General features: G+C 30.3%; 1 protein-coding gene across 2 annotated transcripts in view; it reads left to right on the forward strand.

Annotated features, from left to right (window-relative positions):
• Positions 1-635: 635 nt before the first annotated feature.
• Positions 636-17,358, forward strand: part of LOC125068736 — a 30,614-nt gene continuing 13,891 nt past the window's right edge. The window contains exon 1 of one of the 2 annotated variants that reach the window (XM_047678035.1): positions 636-726. In XM_047678035.1, coding sequence (XP_047533991.1) covers positions 698-726 — 29 coding nt within the window. In that variant the 5' untranslated portion in view covers positions 636-697. Of the gene's footprint in view, positions 727-6,026; positions 6,186-17,358 lie in introns of those variants that run through there. The other variant, XM_047678034.1, reaches the window with a different exon arrangement.

The raw sequence follows: 17,358 nt of genomic DNA on the forward strand, positions 1-17,358 counted from the left end.
TCAAGATACACTCTTATTAGAGTTCATATTTATGAGAGTACTCTTAGTGTGTCACCGTACACACCGGTGTGACAAACGTTAATTAATTACCTATCTGAATATCCTTTATGCTATTTAGTTTTTTAAGCAATCATTTGTTATCTTATTTCATTTTGTTTGTTCTTCTTATACATTGTTCTAAAAAACAGGTCAACAACAACTCTGTACAAATACCAACTGCTGAGTGTGTGTGGGTCAAAATCTCTTCTGTTAAAAATTAGGTTTTAAACTTATTTCCTACGCTGATTAAGTACGAGTTCAAATATAAATGTATAATTTTTTTAACTATTTAGTATGACAAAGTAAAACGCTCAATTTTTCTTTTAACTCAATTAAAAGGAAAATTGAGCGTTCTACTCAAACAATTGTCATTGAATTGCAGAAAATAATCGGTATATGTCTCAATAATTATATTTATTATAGTTTTTACAAAAATATACACATTTAGCGAAACTTATAAGGGAAAAAAGAAATCCAATTTTATACAAAATAATTAAAGTTGAGGACACATATCCGCGCGCTTATTAATCTGTGAAAATATTAGGTAGTGGTTACTAAAACGGTTGTAGCAGCTCTGTATTATTACTATTATTTTAACCCGTTGTATAGACGCAGGCTCAGTGACCATAAAATCGCGTCGCGGTACGGACGCGTCAAAATGTCCGCCACAGTGGAGACTAGTTTGAAGTAAGTTAGCGAAAGTTTATGATGTCACTTGTCACCTTTCGGTCGTCTTTTTTGTCGATGTTCTTCTTAATCTTGTGTTGTTTTAGTGCACTGTTAAGGCTTTTTGTGTTTCTTTTATAAGGAAAGTTTTATGGTGTATTAGAATTTTTATGGTTCAATTTTGAATACCGCATTAAATAGCTCTTTTCAGTTATATACTGAAATATAAATATTTCTTATTATATTTTTAGTGTTTCTTTTTAATATCGAAGTATTTAATCATGTTTATGAATTTATTTTTTAATTGAAGTTACTTTTAAGCGGAAAATTTGTTTCTATTATCAACTCAGCAAAACAACTTTCTTTACTTAGACTTGAAAATAATACTTAATTTAAGTCTATTTTACGCGTCTCATATGTTGTTAAGAAAATTATTGAATAGAATCACAATCTCAGTTATATTCTTATCTTGATGTAGAAATGCTATATATTTAGTTATTTATGTAAATGAATGACTATTTGGATGGATAATATTCGCTTAATTAGAGGGTATTTTTTTATTATACGCTACGTGACACGGAAATTTATTTCATATATCGAATTCATGCATGTCTTTGTTTGTGTAATATTTTTTATTCAAAAACAAAATAAATCTTAACTAATAACAAAATAATTAATTTATAAAATATTTACGATCAACATTAAAACTCTATAATAACATAGCGTCATTAAAGATGATGCAAATTTCGTTTAAGCTTATTTAGCTGCAAGGTATTTGGCCTTCAAAACTCGTTCGACGTTATAATTTTTTATTCATATAGTGTCTCTTCATGGCCAAAGAAAGCGAGTTAAAAATCCTAACACCAATCTTTTTATTTTTATAACAACGATCCGATATGCGTGCCTTCCTTTAGAAACATTTTTTTTTATTGTATGTTCAAGAACGAAACGATTACGCCAATAATTGTAATGTTTATATTTTAGCTATGTAATATCCTCTTTTGAAAACATATTTATTCGACAGATTCTGGTATATTTATTTTTCTTACTTATTATACTATGAAACATATACCAAGATATATACGTATTTATTTTTAGTTTAAGATTTATAATAGTCGATTCCGTTATTATTAGACTTTTCTAGACCAACATAATACGAAGTGTCACAGTAGGTATAATATTTAGCCCAACAGTAGAACACACTTTCACAAGGTGCTTATATCTTATAAATAACACTATAATAAATACAAAAACGGAAATCGACCCCACTTTAATAGTATAGAAACGGGTTACTTTTACGCTTTATGGTGTTGAAAGACATAAAGTCACTTAGGTAACTATATAATACTAACACTCCATTAAAATATATATTTTAGCTAATTCAGTAATAAATATGCAAAAAAATAATAATATAAAAATGCATTTTATATTATTATGGCATTGAAATATCCCATCATTGTCATCTCATAATTATTAAAAATGCAACCAAACGGTTGAAGCATATTTTCGCGCCAAATTACGCAATTCCGTGTTCACCTGAACATTTAATGTTTTCATTGAAGGCGGAGGTCAAAGGTTTCATTATAAAATATGTTTACGGATCTGTTTATAATCTACAGGTTTATTTCCACTAACTGTGATGAAATAATAATCGATTGCTTACTAAATATAGATACCTACTCAACAAACAAAATTAATGCCATTTTTTTACCAATTCGCTGTTTTTTTGTACATAATATATTCGTGATGTTTTATTTTTAGAGACCTTGTTTAAGTTTATTGGTTATCAATCATCTGTTGGTGTTCTTATTGTTAGCTAAGTTTTTCTTAATATTTTTTTTCTTTATAATATTTAAATGTAATAATATATGTTGTCTCGGCATAGGTGTTAAATGATAAACTATTTGAATAATCTTTCACCTTTGCTTTATAGTATTATTAAAAAGTTAATATTTATGCTCTCTTTCGCGAATTTCGAAACAAAGTTGAAGAACTAGACGTTTAGTGTAGGTAGGTAGGTAGGGTTTCAAGGTTGAATTAGTAAATTTATAAAATTGCTGCGCTCACAGAGCAATACGAAGAATGTAATCAAACACGATGCTTGTAATATGATAAAAATATAATGAATTTTAAACTATAATTAATTATGTATTTGGAGAGTTTTAATAAGAAAGTCAATAAAGTAATATCGTGTAAATACATAAATACGAGTGAATAAGTGCTATAAAAGTTGACTAATAAAGGTACCGTACGCGTACCGTATACATCAGTCATTTAACAAATAATGATTTTATTGATATCGGTAGGTTCTGTTATATACAAGTGCGGCTTCATTGTAGCTTCGGTGTGGCTTTCTGACAGAAAAGTTCCACCCTCGAATCGTAAGTATCTTAAGTTCGTACGTGTCGTTAATCCGACTAAAAGTACGTTTGTTATTAATGGTGAACGATTAATAATACATAATAAATTCATAAGTTCCGATGAACCTGAATGGCTAAAAAATTTATATTTTTTTAATATTGTTATATTAAATAAAGTTTTATGTAGCGTACAATGTCTGAATGCGCTATGAGTGTAAAATGTATGGGATACAAGTATCAAAATAGCATAGCACCGTGTGATGTACGAAATGGTTTTTTATAGAATCGAGCTGCGCATCGAAAAAATATTTGTAAAATCATGCCTACATAACGTAATTATAAATATAATCTTTATGTTATGAATTTCATTAACTTCACGTGCTAATTTCCCTCTACTTATCGGAGATGTGAGGATGTGGGAGATGTGCGATGTGTGTGCTTTTTTTGAATGATATTTATGTTATCTTTGAAATGTTTTTAACTTCGTGTCTGACGACACGACTTGTGAGAAAAAATATTGTTTTGAGTAGCGAGTTGAATGATTTAAGAAAACGATCTACGTGAAGTAAGTTTCATGTTCAGCAAAATATATTAGGTTTTTGGTTACCTATAAGGTTCTGACTCTAAATAAAGGTTTATTAAGCGAGTGATTGTCATCACAGATGGAATCAAAAAATAAGTTTATTTTTTCCTTATATCTTAATTCGTGGGTGACATTAATTAATCTTTAATTTTCTATCAGTTATTAATTTTTGAAGTGAGGAGACAAAGGGCCGGTTGTGTTTTATATTCAGTGTGCCAATTTGAAGGGCGAGCGAGCCAGTATAACTACAGATACAAGGGGCAATCTTAGCTCCCAAGTTTGGTGGTGCATTGGCGATGTAAGGAATCGTTTATATTTCTTAAAGTGCCAATTTCTATGAGCGGTGGTGACCACTTACGATCAGGTGGACCATTTGCCCGTTTGCCTACCTATATCATAAAAAATTGTTCATTAGTATTCCAGTTTGGAGGATGAGTAAATTAAAGCTTATTAGGGTATATAGTTGGCACAGAATTGAATTTGTGATTTGAATTATTTCGCAGTCGTTGTCTAAGGTGACCAACTCCTATTAAGTAATTTGTTTGTCTCTCCTTCTGCTATTATTTAAAACTAAATGACTATTTTTGTACAATTTTTGTAACTTTAAATATGTATTTTTTTATCACAAGGTACATTCCTTCTTGATATATCGTCTGATCGACACCGCATTGACTAGTATAAGGATTGTATCGCTTCTAATAGGGACAATGGTGATGGCCTGACATCAGATGGTATGATAATTATCATAGTGAACCTATTATAATTTATAATTAAAAGACACTTAATCTAATTTATTTATTATTAATAAAAAACTTATGTGAAAAATAAATGTTACCTTATATCTTCGTTACAGTTTTGTTCACAGGCATTTTATATTTAATCCCATTGGGCATAATATTTTATATCTAATATTTCCGTGCATTGAAAGAAAAGATTTATATATTCCGCAAGACCAATCCCCATGCGGTAGAATGACGTTCAGCCACAATTCTAAATTAAAAAAAAGTGACAATAAATTGAAATGGATGAAACCGCGCAACAGGCCAGTTAAAGGCCAGCGTTGTTACATCGTACATCGTATTGTTAAGAGTTGCCGTCATCTCATTATACTATTACACGATTCGTGTGTCGTTTCATTATAGTCTGACGTGCGGAACTAACAGTATAATTCTTATCTCTATACATGATATGTAACTATACATTTAACAAATGTTTATACGCTTTATACCGGTTTGTTAGTGCATACAGTTTCACTATCCATATATCTTTATATAATACACTAGCTGTGCTCGCGATTTCGTACGCGTTTGAATTTAACAAAAAAAATATTGTTGTAGCCTAAGTTACTCCTTATAACGTCAGCTTGATGCCAGTGAATGTCCCGTCAAAATCGGTCCAGTCGTTCCTGAGATTAGCCGGAATAAACAGACAGACAGACAAAAATAAAATATTTCGGTATACGTACCGTGTATGTGTGTACCGTACATACAAATGCATATAGTAAAAAGCGGTTATTTTAATATTACAAACAGACACTCCAATTTTATTATATGTATATAGATGAAACATTATTACCATAAGTGCAACGTAAACAAGACAGAAGCTATTTATTTTTAGTATTAATTATTTCACTAAAACGTATAGAAACTTTTGAATCGAATTCAAATTCAGTTTTACGTATTCAAATATTCGAATTGAAAAAATAAATTGACATAACTAAGTTATTATTTATCTACTTTATTCTACATTTAGAAATTAATAATAACTAATTAGATGCTTTCGGAGCCAGTGTTCATAGCTAAACAGATTTTCCTTGCGTTTCTTTGTTTTATTTTTTAAGTTTTAGCAGTTAAATGTGTTATTTTAGTGTACATTCTTTACGAAAGTGTTATAATGATGTATTTTTTCGCTCATATAAATTGACATTGTTTTGAAATTAAAATTCGCCACTCACTTCAAATTCAATTTTTGTTTACATCCTTTTATTTTATTTAGTAATATAAAAAATGTATTTTTTTAAATTATATTATTATCATTCTCGTAACTAATATCGTGAGTACAAAACTTTCGAATAACACATTTTTGATGACAGAAAAAGGCACCCGGTGTTAATATTCACTCATTATAACATTTATTAGTTGACTTTATTGTATTTTCATTTAAAACGTGAATAATTGTCATTTAAATGAACATATATAATTATCCACAGTTTATTCATATTCATGGTCATCATTTAACTCACGACTTTCATTCGAACACTTTTGATATTGGTAACGAGTTTCTATACATCTGCTTAGTGATAGAAACTCGTGTGTCATGTTAACTCGTACATGTTATTCCACAGATATTTAATACTAAAATATGCGTTGAATTTTGAAAATAGATTATTAATATTGTAAGTTTAGTTTAGAATATAAGTATTGGTATACAATGCGTGCTTTCAATGGAGCGATCAATTATTTTCTATCGTGCGACAGTAATGGAGCGCGTCGATTTTTAACAAAACTTCCCCCGAATATTAGAAGAAATGGAAAGACGTATGTATTCATTTGTTTCGCTTAAAATCGAACTAAAATATAATACTAAGGTAGTATTCATTTATACTTTATTATACATCATGTTAAAATAACGTTAACATAACACAAAAAACTAATAACGAAAATAATAACGTGTAAATGCGATCTCATCGTTTAAGAATAACGATATCTCACAGATAACATAAATAACAATATATTATAACGAAAGTAGAAAGTATTTTAGTATACTTTTAAATAAACAACTATACCAAACGTTTAAATTGTCAAACGCTTTTTGAAAAATTTATTAGCTGTTCATGGTTTCACTAGTATTTATATTCTTGTTTTTTTTTTTAACATAATTCTATTTAACTAATCGAAAAAGGAATTTGAAAAATATATATGATATATATAAAATTATACTTTTCGTTCTAAATGATTAACGACTTGTTTATTTTTAATCTTTATTTTGGGTCTAGAAATTTAATTTGAGGTCTAGAAATAAATAATTTTTATTTCTGTGTTGCGGCTTAAATCGTTTTCGCGATAAAAAAATACTGAAATACGTTAAAATAGCTGACGTGTACATATTACAAATAGAGATGGGTTTGCAAAAAGCGCTACAATCAGGAAACAAAACAATATAACACAAAGCGTTGTTTTTGTGTTTTTATCTTAATAGAGCCCAAACCGCGATGAATATAAACAAATTATTGTTAAGTTTGACAAACAAAAGAAATGCTTTATTTATGTGAGTTGAATACAAATTAATAAAACGATTTTGGTACAAGCTGGGCTGCCAGCAGAAATATTTTAATTTTACAAAAACTAACAATATCTAAACAATATAGAGCTTAGAAGCATATAATTCATTATTGTAACGTTTTTCGCTTTTTTTATGTTTAATATTTACCAATACTAACTAATAAGTCTGTTATAAAAATAAAACTTAGTCGGACGAGCTCAAGGAACCCGAATAAAACATACGTTTTTCGGATCGTTGTATGTCGTTGTATTAAGGCTTAAAACTCGCGGAGGTCATTAACATATTTTAGAAAATATTTAATAGTCTATGCACGTATTAACGATACAAAACAACAAAAGTCAATCGATCCATTTCTTTGGAACGGTATACTTGTAGCTTACGAGTAAATATTACAATAAATAATAGTCAAAAATTTAAAGTCGATGACAATGCAGAGTCCAGGTACTCACTATATACTGCAACTTCCAACGATACGCTCTGCATATTATGGTAAAAATTATCTATAACTATATTCTATATGATATGTCATCTTAGTTGTCCATCAATGTGGTTTATAACTTTTTTTGTAGTTTACAACTTTACACCTGGTGCTCCAATAATGACAGTGACTGTTTATCTTTTTCACATATTAAATGGTATCTACTTTTTATTCCAAGAGAAGAGAATATAAAATTTTATATGAAAGTGTTCCTTTATTGTCAATAAATGTAGTGTATATCCAAAAGGCAAACGCATGCGCTATATAAGGACAGCGATGAATATCAAGCGATTTTCTATAAAAAACAGTGTGCCGTAAAGAAAATTATTTAAAAATAGCATAGATAAATAAAAATCAATTCGTTAATTCATTAAACCAGTAGATATAAGGTTGTCCCAGTTAATGAATAGGGCAGAAAATGACGGTCATGAGAAAGTAGGCGCACTACTCGCGTGTTGAATTTTAAATCAATTTTATTTAAGTAAATTAATCGTTTAGTGAAATACAATATCAAGCGTTAAGTTTGGGTTTAATTGATCATTATAACCTATTCTGACCACTATTTAATTGAAGCGATATAATTGGTCGAAATCTTGAATAATCTACTTCAAAACGTTGGGATTCGTCAAAAATGCAGACAAAGTTGTTTTCGGGACATGAAGTATTCATATTCATTCATATCAAAATCCGTTCAGTTATTTCACAGTTTATCGCGAACATACATCGTGACACGAAATTTATATATATATATATATATATATATATATATATATATATATATATATATATATATAGATAAATATATATTAATCAAAAACTGTTTGTAGTGAATAATATAGCAGAGTTATTAACTATAAGGCTTGTTTATATATTTGATTGGAAGAGGCTATATAATTGTGCGTGATTTGGTATCTCTGCATATTGGACTAACACTATTTTTTTCTTATAATAAAAATCTTAATAAGAGTATGTACAAAGATTAAAATTATTTTTGTTTAATACAAAGATCTATTGTTAGTTTCTATGTCATTGGACAATAATATTATAAATGTGAAAGCGTGTTTGTTTGTTGGGTCGCTTTCACACTGACTCAGCTGATCATCCTCGTCAATGCTACACAAATAGCATGACACGCAGAGCATCAAACCAGCAATACAACATACATATATGTCGATTTTCAAAAAATTACTTTTATAACAATATCATAAAAATATCTAACGGTTGCCTTAAGTAACAAATATTAAAAAAAAAAAAAAACTCATTCTGGATTGGTCTTTCACCTACGTTGGGTAAGAGCATGTGGTTGAAATTTGCTTTGCAAGATTTGATCCAAATAAACTTACAAACGTTGCAATTTAAATAATAGCTTGTGATAAAATCAAATTCGTTTCAAGTGAAACCAAACCTTTTAAAGTAACGGTAAGTATGTTATTCTCACTCAAAAATATTCAGAATCTGTCGATATGTTGCTGCGTAAAAATGGAGAAGATAAAATCAACAGACCAACAAACATACATTCGTATTCATATTAATAATGGGAACGTCGTACGTAAATATAAATTTATAACAAAACAACAGCTAAAATCGTTACATAACAATTCCAACTTCACCATTACTACTCAACGCGTTCTTCGTTTCTTTGGCCATGTGGCTAGGCAGAAGGACAGCCTGGAAAAACTTATAATGGTTGGTCAAGTGGAGGGGAAGAGAGTTAGACGAATAGCGTCGTCCAAGTAGATAGACAGTAAAGGCGTCTACAGGATATAGTACCCAGGCTTGACTACGAATGGCACAGAATAGGAATGCCTGGAGGAAGGTGGTGCAAAGTGTACAGGAGAGCCACACGCATAGTGGTCACGACCATTACTAATGAGAAAACGACTAGGAAGAAGATGGTACACTATGTAAATGTCCCACTAAATTGCTCTTACGCGGATTTTTGGATTTAGCTGTGGCAAATCTTTCATCCAATATATGCATCGTCATGAAATTTTCCCTCACCGTCAAGCAAGAGATGAATTCTGGACGAATTAATCACATTCAAATTCAATGTTGCCTGTCCAGATTTAAAACAACAATCGTGAATTAAGATTCATGTTTCTGAACCTCTCGTCTCACTCGGTAAAATTAATCAGACTTATTAGTTGGGAAATAAATTGACGCAATATCCACCAAAGCATCAAGCAATAGTTATAAGTGGGTTACGTTATGTAAGACGTACGTAGTACCTCACTACCGGGAGGTTAGGTTTATTTTATGTTACTGCCTCGTTGGTCTAATGGCTTGTAAAGCTGCATATACTATGGTTCTGAGTTCAAAATTGAATTGGACGAAATTTTAATTAATTTAAATTTAAATTATTCAAATATTAAGTATAATTCAAATTTAGAACTGACCTTCGTTTTGCTATTTCAACAAGAGTTCTCGAGGCATATTGATTTTAAGATAATTTTAAAATATACTTAAGAAGAGTTTTTCACATCATCTAGATGAGTAGATCAAAGTGACACTATTTTTAGCATAACACGACTAATATGGTCATTTGTTTATGAGCGGAGATGGCTCAGTGCTCAGGCAGAAACACGTGAGTCTTGACCTCTGAGTTGTCATGTACCTAATTTATGTTCACAATTTATCTTATCATGATCAGTGAAGGCAAACATCACGGGGATGCCTGCATTTTTCTGATGAATGTGTATAAATTTACAGTAAAAAACTTTTTAAAACTCCGCTGATATATACAAAATTAAAGAATTGGCCCAGTTTGGTCGCCATTTTGACCTCCCCTAAAGGCTGATGCAATAACTATCGGGAAACATCCCGATTTTTAATTTAACAATTTCAAATTGCATTAATACCAATTAATGCAATTTGAAATTCTAACCCGACTGGGCTAACGTGAGTATTCACTATCCACAAACCCATATTAGAGCCGCATGGTAAAATAACCTTCCTTCTCAAGAGGAGAGGAGTTCTTAGCTCAGTACTGGCGTAGGTACTCAACATTTATAGGCTGATATTTTACCTTACCTTTTTTATTGTAATTAATTAATATTTATATATTTTTGTTATTTTTGATTTTCCATAATTCTGCCGTAATATCATAGATTATAACGTGAATATCACAAGACAGATTGAACAGTTATCTTTTTATTGGTATTTAATCATATACATATGTACATCAAAATTTTGTATGTTTGTAATATTACAAATAATAATTACGTAAGTTTTTATTAAACAGTACAGTAACAAATTGTGAAATAAATTCAATCATATTATCTTTACATTGTACAAAGTGCTTCGCGATTGTCTGTACCCTTAGATCTTTTAAACTATGCAACGTATTTTAATAAATATTCATCAATAAATAGAGTTATACAAAAGGATTAATATGCATGTTATAATAGATAGCCGAGAATTTCAACTCACCTAAACAATAATTTTTCTTTTGTGTGTTCTTCAAACTAAAAGTTCTAAGTATATACAGACCTTTATTGTGTAGATCCGTGTAAAGCCGGGACGGGTAGCGAGTATACTACTGAACGAAAATTACAAGTTCGAGTTTTCTGGCCTGAGACCTGTATGATCTTTTTTCAAAGTCCATGTCCATATTTTAAATGAATAGAGAATAAGAATTCATTCTTATTAATTTACAAAAATCTAGAATCATTTTTGTTTACGATTTTAACACAACTTAAATGTATATTGAATTTGACCAGAAAACAAACGTTACTTAACAAATTTTTAACTTTTTACAATTGTAAATTATTAATATTATTCTTTGTAATAAAATGCCACAGTCCCCCAAAAGAAAGTATTTCTTTTGTTATGTCAGGGTTTACTAACCCTGCGCATCGGGTAACAACAGTTACGCTTGCTGCTTGTTTTAATAGTATGCTCCTACGTTGGAGTTTCTCAAAATATTAATCATGAACACATTTATGCAATCAAGCACACAAGATAGTTGTTAAAATATATTATTTAATCATTTTTATTACCTAATAAATAGTTACTTTTAATCTTTAGTAAAGCTAATGCATATTCTAACACTAACTAACATTGAAAATTAACAAATTCAAATCTTTCAATCGTTATAAAACATTAAGTTGAAGGTTTTGTGTCTTCCGTGTGAAGAAAACATTTTGTTGAAATTCGACTTCGACAATGTCAATGAAATTATTTTAACTAAATAATTATTTTTTTGCAAATTATAGTTAAGATAAACCACTGATATTATATCTGTTCTAAAATGAACTATGGCATTAATCTTATAAGTAGCTACTCTATGATGACGTTTTAATTTTAAATTATTATGACCACAGATTATCAAAAAAAAAAAAACTCTAATAAACATTTTTATAAGTAATACTTAGTATAAGTACTTAGTGATTGTTAATCATAATATTAGTTCAACATAATATTGACCGCAAATTACACGCTTGATTATATAAAAAGTTATTTGTTATTTACTCGACTTAGTAACTCGACGATGTTCATAACGTTAAAAAAATATTTTGTTCTTTTGATGACGATGCAAATATATATTATAAAATTAAAATATATTTAATCTTACTAGCTAGATCTGGACTGAGAATTGATTCTACCGGTAAGAAACTCATTAGATATTATACAGTAGGTATGATATTTAAACACAATTGAAGCGTGGATCTTATTACATGTGTACTTTAACTATAAAAAAGTCTGTCTCGTTGGTCTAGTGGCTAGTTGTAAGACCCTGTTCTCAAGCTTCTCAGGAGACTGGAAGTTGAAGATTTTGTATTTGTCGTTCCATCGGATTGTTAGAGTGAGGGAAAAGTGAGTGCACCTGTGCACTATACTATGTGCTGCGTTGTTGGCTGTTTTCCATGAGAATAGTAACCTTGACCGAAATCGTTCAAGAGGAGGATATTACGAGTCCTTTTGTTTGACTCTAACAACCGTAAATAAACGCAAAGACACTGCAATTCGCTTATTATAGATTATTAAGTGAGTAAAATGGTCATGCAACAACATATTGTGATCCGTAACAACTGGACAAGATGTGTCGCAATATTTATTGTACATGTCATTTTTTTCGCAGCACGCACTTCGACTCTATTGTTTTTTTAGTCACACGCGTCACTTTATGCAACTATGCCATAGAAAATGTATATAAAAAGGTTTTTATTTGTATTTAAGAAGTAACGTTTGAGCGACATACTATAGAAAAATACTTCGGAAAAGGAGACATATTATTCAATAAAAGATTATATAGATGATAAAAATGCGTGGAGCTAATACTTGTTGACCCCCAGGCAGGATATATTACATACATATAATTATATAATTGTATTTCACTAACGTGACTTTGTATTTCTTCTCGGTAGAATCTGCGTTCCGAACCGGTGGTAGCTTCACTTAATATAGTTTGTTAAATGACGATTCAAAAGTGCTTGTAAAAGTCTACTTAAATAAAGTATATTTTGATTTTACGGACTTGACCAAAACTGTACCACTAATAAATTCGATAATGAGATTTAAGTCTGTATATATATATATTATGTCGTCGATTATGACTAATTATTATTAACTTAGATGATTTTGTTGTATCTGTGGGGGTGTGAACGCCGTGACGTAATGAGTCACGCGATGAAGGGACACCTGTCACATTTTTAATTTTTTCGAGAGCGATGCAATTCGGGCCTTCCAAACGGGACCGTTGGTTCACGCAACTCGGATAGTTATAATATACCTTCTTTATAATTTGTGATTGCTGATTACCTACATAAAGTACAAGAATTGTCATATTGTATCGTTGTGGTTAGGTTCAAAGAGTATGGTTAGGTTAGACGATGACGTGCGTGCCGCTGATCTATTGCAGTCGCCGTCATATATATTAAATGTAAAAATATTAAATGTAAATATTATAGGTTTTTACAAGCTCTTTTATGTTTATATATATATTTAGCGTACAGAAGTGAAGTAGATAAGTAGATTAAAAAAAGACAAGAATATAACCAAATAGTTCTAACTTCGAATTTATCTTAATTTCGAAGTAAATTACTTACTCAGTTGAGCTTACAAATCCAAATAAAACACAAATAACACTTTTAACAAATTACAAGTCGCGCCAATATTATCCTTACTAAAAATCAAAAGTAATGACGGCTTGATACAGTTTCGCGCGCTTTTGTTTTATTTATTTTTTTATTTTATTCATTCCAGCCAGTTGTATGCATGTAGCGATTATGCTTATGCGATTTTCTATCGAATAATTTATCTCGTGAACGAATCATGATCGTACCAACTGATGAGTTTATTTAATGCGTAAATGCATAATGAACACAAGATTAGATCTTCGTATTCATTCTAAGTTTATTCATAAAAAAAAAACTGCATAATAATGAAATAACTATTATCTATAATTTTATTAATCAATCATTCTCGCTATCAGCATCATCATTTCCTTATTTGTGTTTAATTATAATCATATCGATACCATGATATTCTGTAACCCCACTCCCTAGCTCTCTCGTTGAATCTTGAATCGTCTTTACGCAATTTTGACGCGTGTATACCTTAAATGTTATAATTATTAAATTCAATATCGCACAGCATTTTTTGAAATTTCATGATGGTTTTTTGCGGAGCTCTGTATGTTAAAAGGTAGGGCTTTGTGTAAGCCCGTCTGGGTAGGTACCACCCACTCATCAGATATTCTACCGCCAAGCAGCAGTGCTCAGTATTGTTGTATTTCGGTTTGACGGATGAGTGAGCCGGTGTAAGTACAGACACATGGAACATAACATCTTAGTTCCCAAGGTTGTTGGCGCATTGACGATGTAAGGAATCATTAATATTTCTATGTGGTGGTGACCACTTACCAGCAGGTAGCTCACGTGCTCGTGCGCCAACCTATACCATTAAAAAAAGTCTCCATAGAAGTAAATGTAATTTCAAATTAGAATCGCGTTATACGTTGTTCATACTAGTAAGAATGTCGGATGATGCAACTCTGCTATTATATTCCGCTATTCGACTGTAATAAAAAGATTTACTACGAGAATAAACCTTAGTATCTTGGTGAGTATTATCATTGACGTTAGCACTAGCTTGTTTTCATAATTATGCGTTTGTAATTCGGTCATATTGCCGTTCTATCAGATTAAACGAATGAGAAAATAAAGAGTGGTTGCTCACTTGTGTACTATACGACCTGTGCTACTCTCTATCTTGATTGAACTCGTCACAATATAAGAGTAACTTAGTCAATTTAATAGAAAACTATTTATATATATATTTAAGAATGCCTCTAAAGTTGTTTAAAACGCAATCTTTACCAGCAATTATTCAACAAGTTATCACCAACACGTCAACGTGTAGACAACACAATAGTCTCTTTATTTCTTATTTGGAGCCACTAGTTAAGGTTTTTTTGTATGACTCACAAAATATCATTTACCATAAACTTAAATTAAAAAAATAATAACTATTGATAATCTCAACTAAATAAAATATAACAATTACGCTTTCTTTGAGCTGATAAGTTCTGATATACGTTGTAACAAGCATCGTAAGGTCACGTTCACACTTTAAGGCAAGTAATAATATCAAATAGTGTGATAAGCCTTTAGTGGTTAACAAATCGCTCGTAACTTCCTAACAATGTTAGTCGGTGTGGTTATGTCGGTTGCGTTATATTATGAGATTAGATAATTATTGTCAACAGACGTTAGACAATCGTGATGTAAATTACACCGTAAGGGAATATCACAAGTAAATCTACTGTTGAATTTTGTCATCTTAGACTCATTGAAACAAGATTTCCTACTGAGAAATGATACATAATTTCGAATAATTACACCTACCTATTTATGTATTATTATGAAACAATTGTTTCAACAATTTATTTCACGATTCGATTTGAAAAAGTAAAATCAACGAATAAGTCAAATATCGTTAATCGTGTTGTATTTTACAAAATATATTAATAGAATAAATTTGTTCCTCAATAAACTTGCAATTCCAAATTTATCACAAACTAATAAGTGTCCTTTCTAATATTTTTAATAATGGCGTTTCTAAAAAGAGCAGCATATGCAAGTTCTGCGAGCAAATTCTTATTTTATCTGATTTCTTGGTGAACCTGCAGCTTTACCTACGCGAATTTTTTACAGCTCAGTTTAGTACTCAAACTGTCAACCCCCATTTTACCCTCTCGCGGGTTGAATTTTTTGAATTAAGAATATAGGCTACTTCTACATCTTTCCTCGGGACTATCTCCATATCAATTTTTATCTAAATCGGATCAAAGGCTTAAACGTGAAGAGGTAACAGACAGAGTTAATTCCGCATTTATAATATTTGTATGTTGTCCCGTTGTCGTGTTTAGTTTTTCGAAGTAAATTTTTTTTTTAAGAATGATCTAATTTTGAAAAAAAATGTAATATCGTTTCGTAAGGGCAACTCTATATTATATACCTACTATGTGGATGCGGTCGGTCATGAATGAAATACGATGTTAGCCGATACAATATGTATTCAAATGTGTTCTAAGTTTCATTGTGATATATTTCTTTAATTCGAACAATGAAAGAAATTATTGAAATTATTATAAATAATCTAACAAAAAATACGACTTTTTTTGATTTGATGAAAATAAAAATGATACCCAGTTTGGAAATATAATGCTTTGAAAAAAAAATCAAAACTTATTTAAGAGGGATTTCTGAGATAACAAACATAAAATAAAATTATCGAATTACTAAACTCCTTTTTTAAAATCGTGTTATTAAATTGGTATTTTAAATTATTGCTTCTGATTTCGCTTTCTTTGCTCTTAAACGTTTCACGTACACTATGATATCTAATAAGCACGGTCGTCACTCATACTAATGTACGCCAATAATAACTTAACGTGGAGGGGCTCGCCTTCACGGGTGAATAGATCTATACCTATATATAATCTATAATAATATAAAGTACTTTATGACGAAACGGATATAAGCGTATGTATTTATATTAAAAAATATGCCGATATATGCGCGGGAAACTACCTTTCAGTCAATTTCAATTACACGTATGAAATATATCTAAATATCGCTATATACCCGTATAGCAATTATAGCCATATTTATAAAATGTTCTCCTTTAAAATAATACCTGATTTTTATTTAAAATATTTATAACTTGTTGTATAATATTATTTATTATTTAAATAACAATCTGTTATTTTTCCTCTAACCAACAATAATAGATTTTGTTTACTGCAAAAATGAATGTTATCTGTGACTAACTATTTTGACCTTAGGCACAATAACGCACTTCTAATTTGTCATGTGTTTTTTTTTTTTGATAAATCATGTTATTGGATTTTATTTTATTTCCAACTTACTAATTATATCGCTAATATTGACCCGAATAATGTTTATATTTTTAAACCTCAATTAGTAGTTATTATGTGTTTACATTATATAGTATTATCGTATCTGGAAAAATTGAACTTTTGAGATAGCGGTGACATTTATTGTGAAACATTGTTAATGTTGCCAGAAATGTAATTTTTGCAAGGCTGAATTTAAATGTTTTTTTTTTTAATACAATATTAAACAAAGAAATATTTTCGTCGTTTGCTCAATGGTCTTTTTATGTGACGGAATCAATTAATTCAACCTGGTATGATAATTGGTAACATATGGGAGATTAAGGATTCCTCGGATACGATTCACGTCCTAACTAAAATATATTATCAGTAAGCAACTATACGTTCAATATATAACCTTTAAGGAGTCTACCACGATACCATCTCATACGTGTCAGAAAATAAAACTTTGTGCTGAGAAGTACGCGATGGTGTTGATCGGTGACGAATCAGTCAAGCACGGGTACCATACCGGTATAACCATACCGGTATTATACGCGGATACGACGGCCACTAAAACAGCTATGTACGGGTGTGATACGCTGTTGAT

This window comes from Vanessa atalanta, chromosome 14 (assembly GCF_905147765.1).
Source record: "Vanessa atalanta chromosome 14, ilVanAtal1.2, whole genome shotgun sequence".
NCBI classification, from domain to species: domain Eukaryota; kingdom Metazoa; phylum Arthropoda; class Insecta; order Lepidoptera; family Nymphalidae; genus Vanessa; species Vanessa atalanta.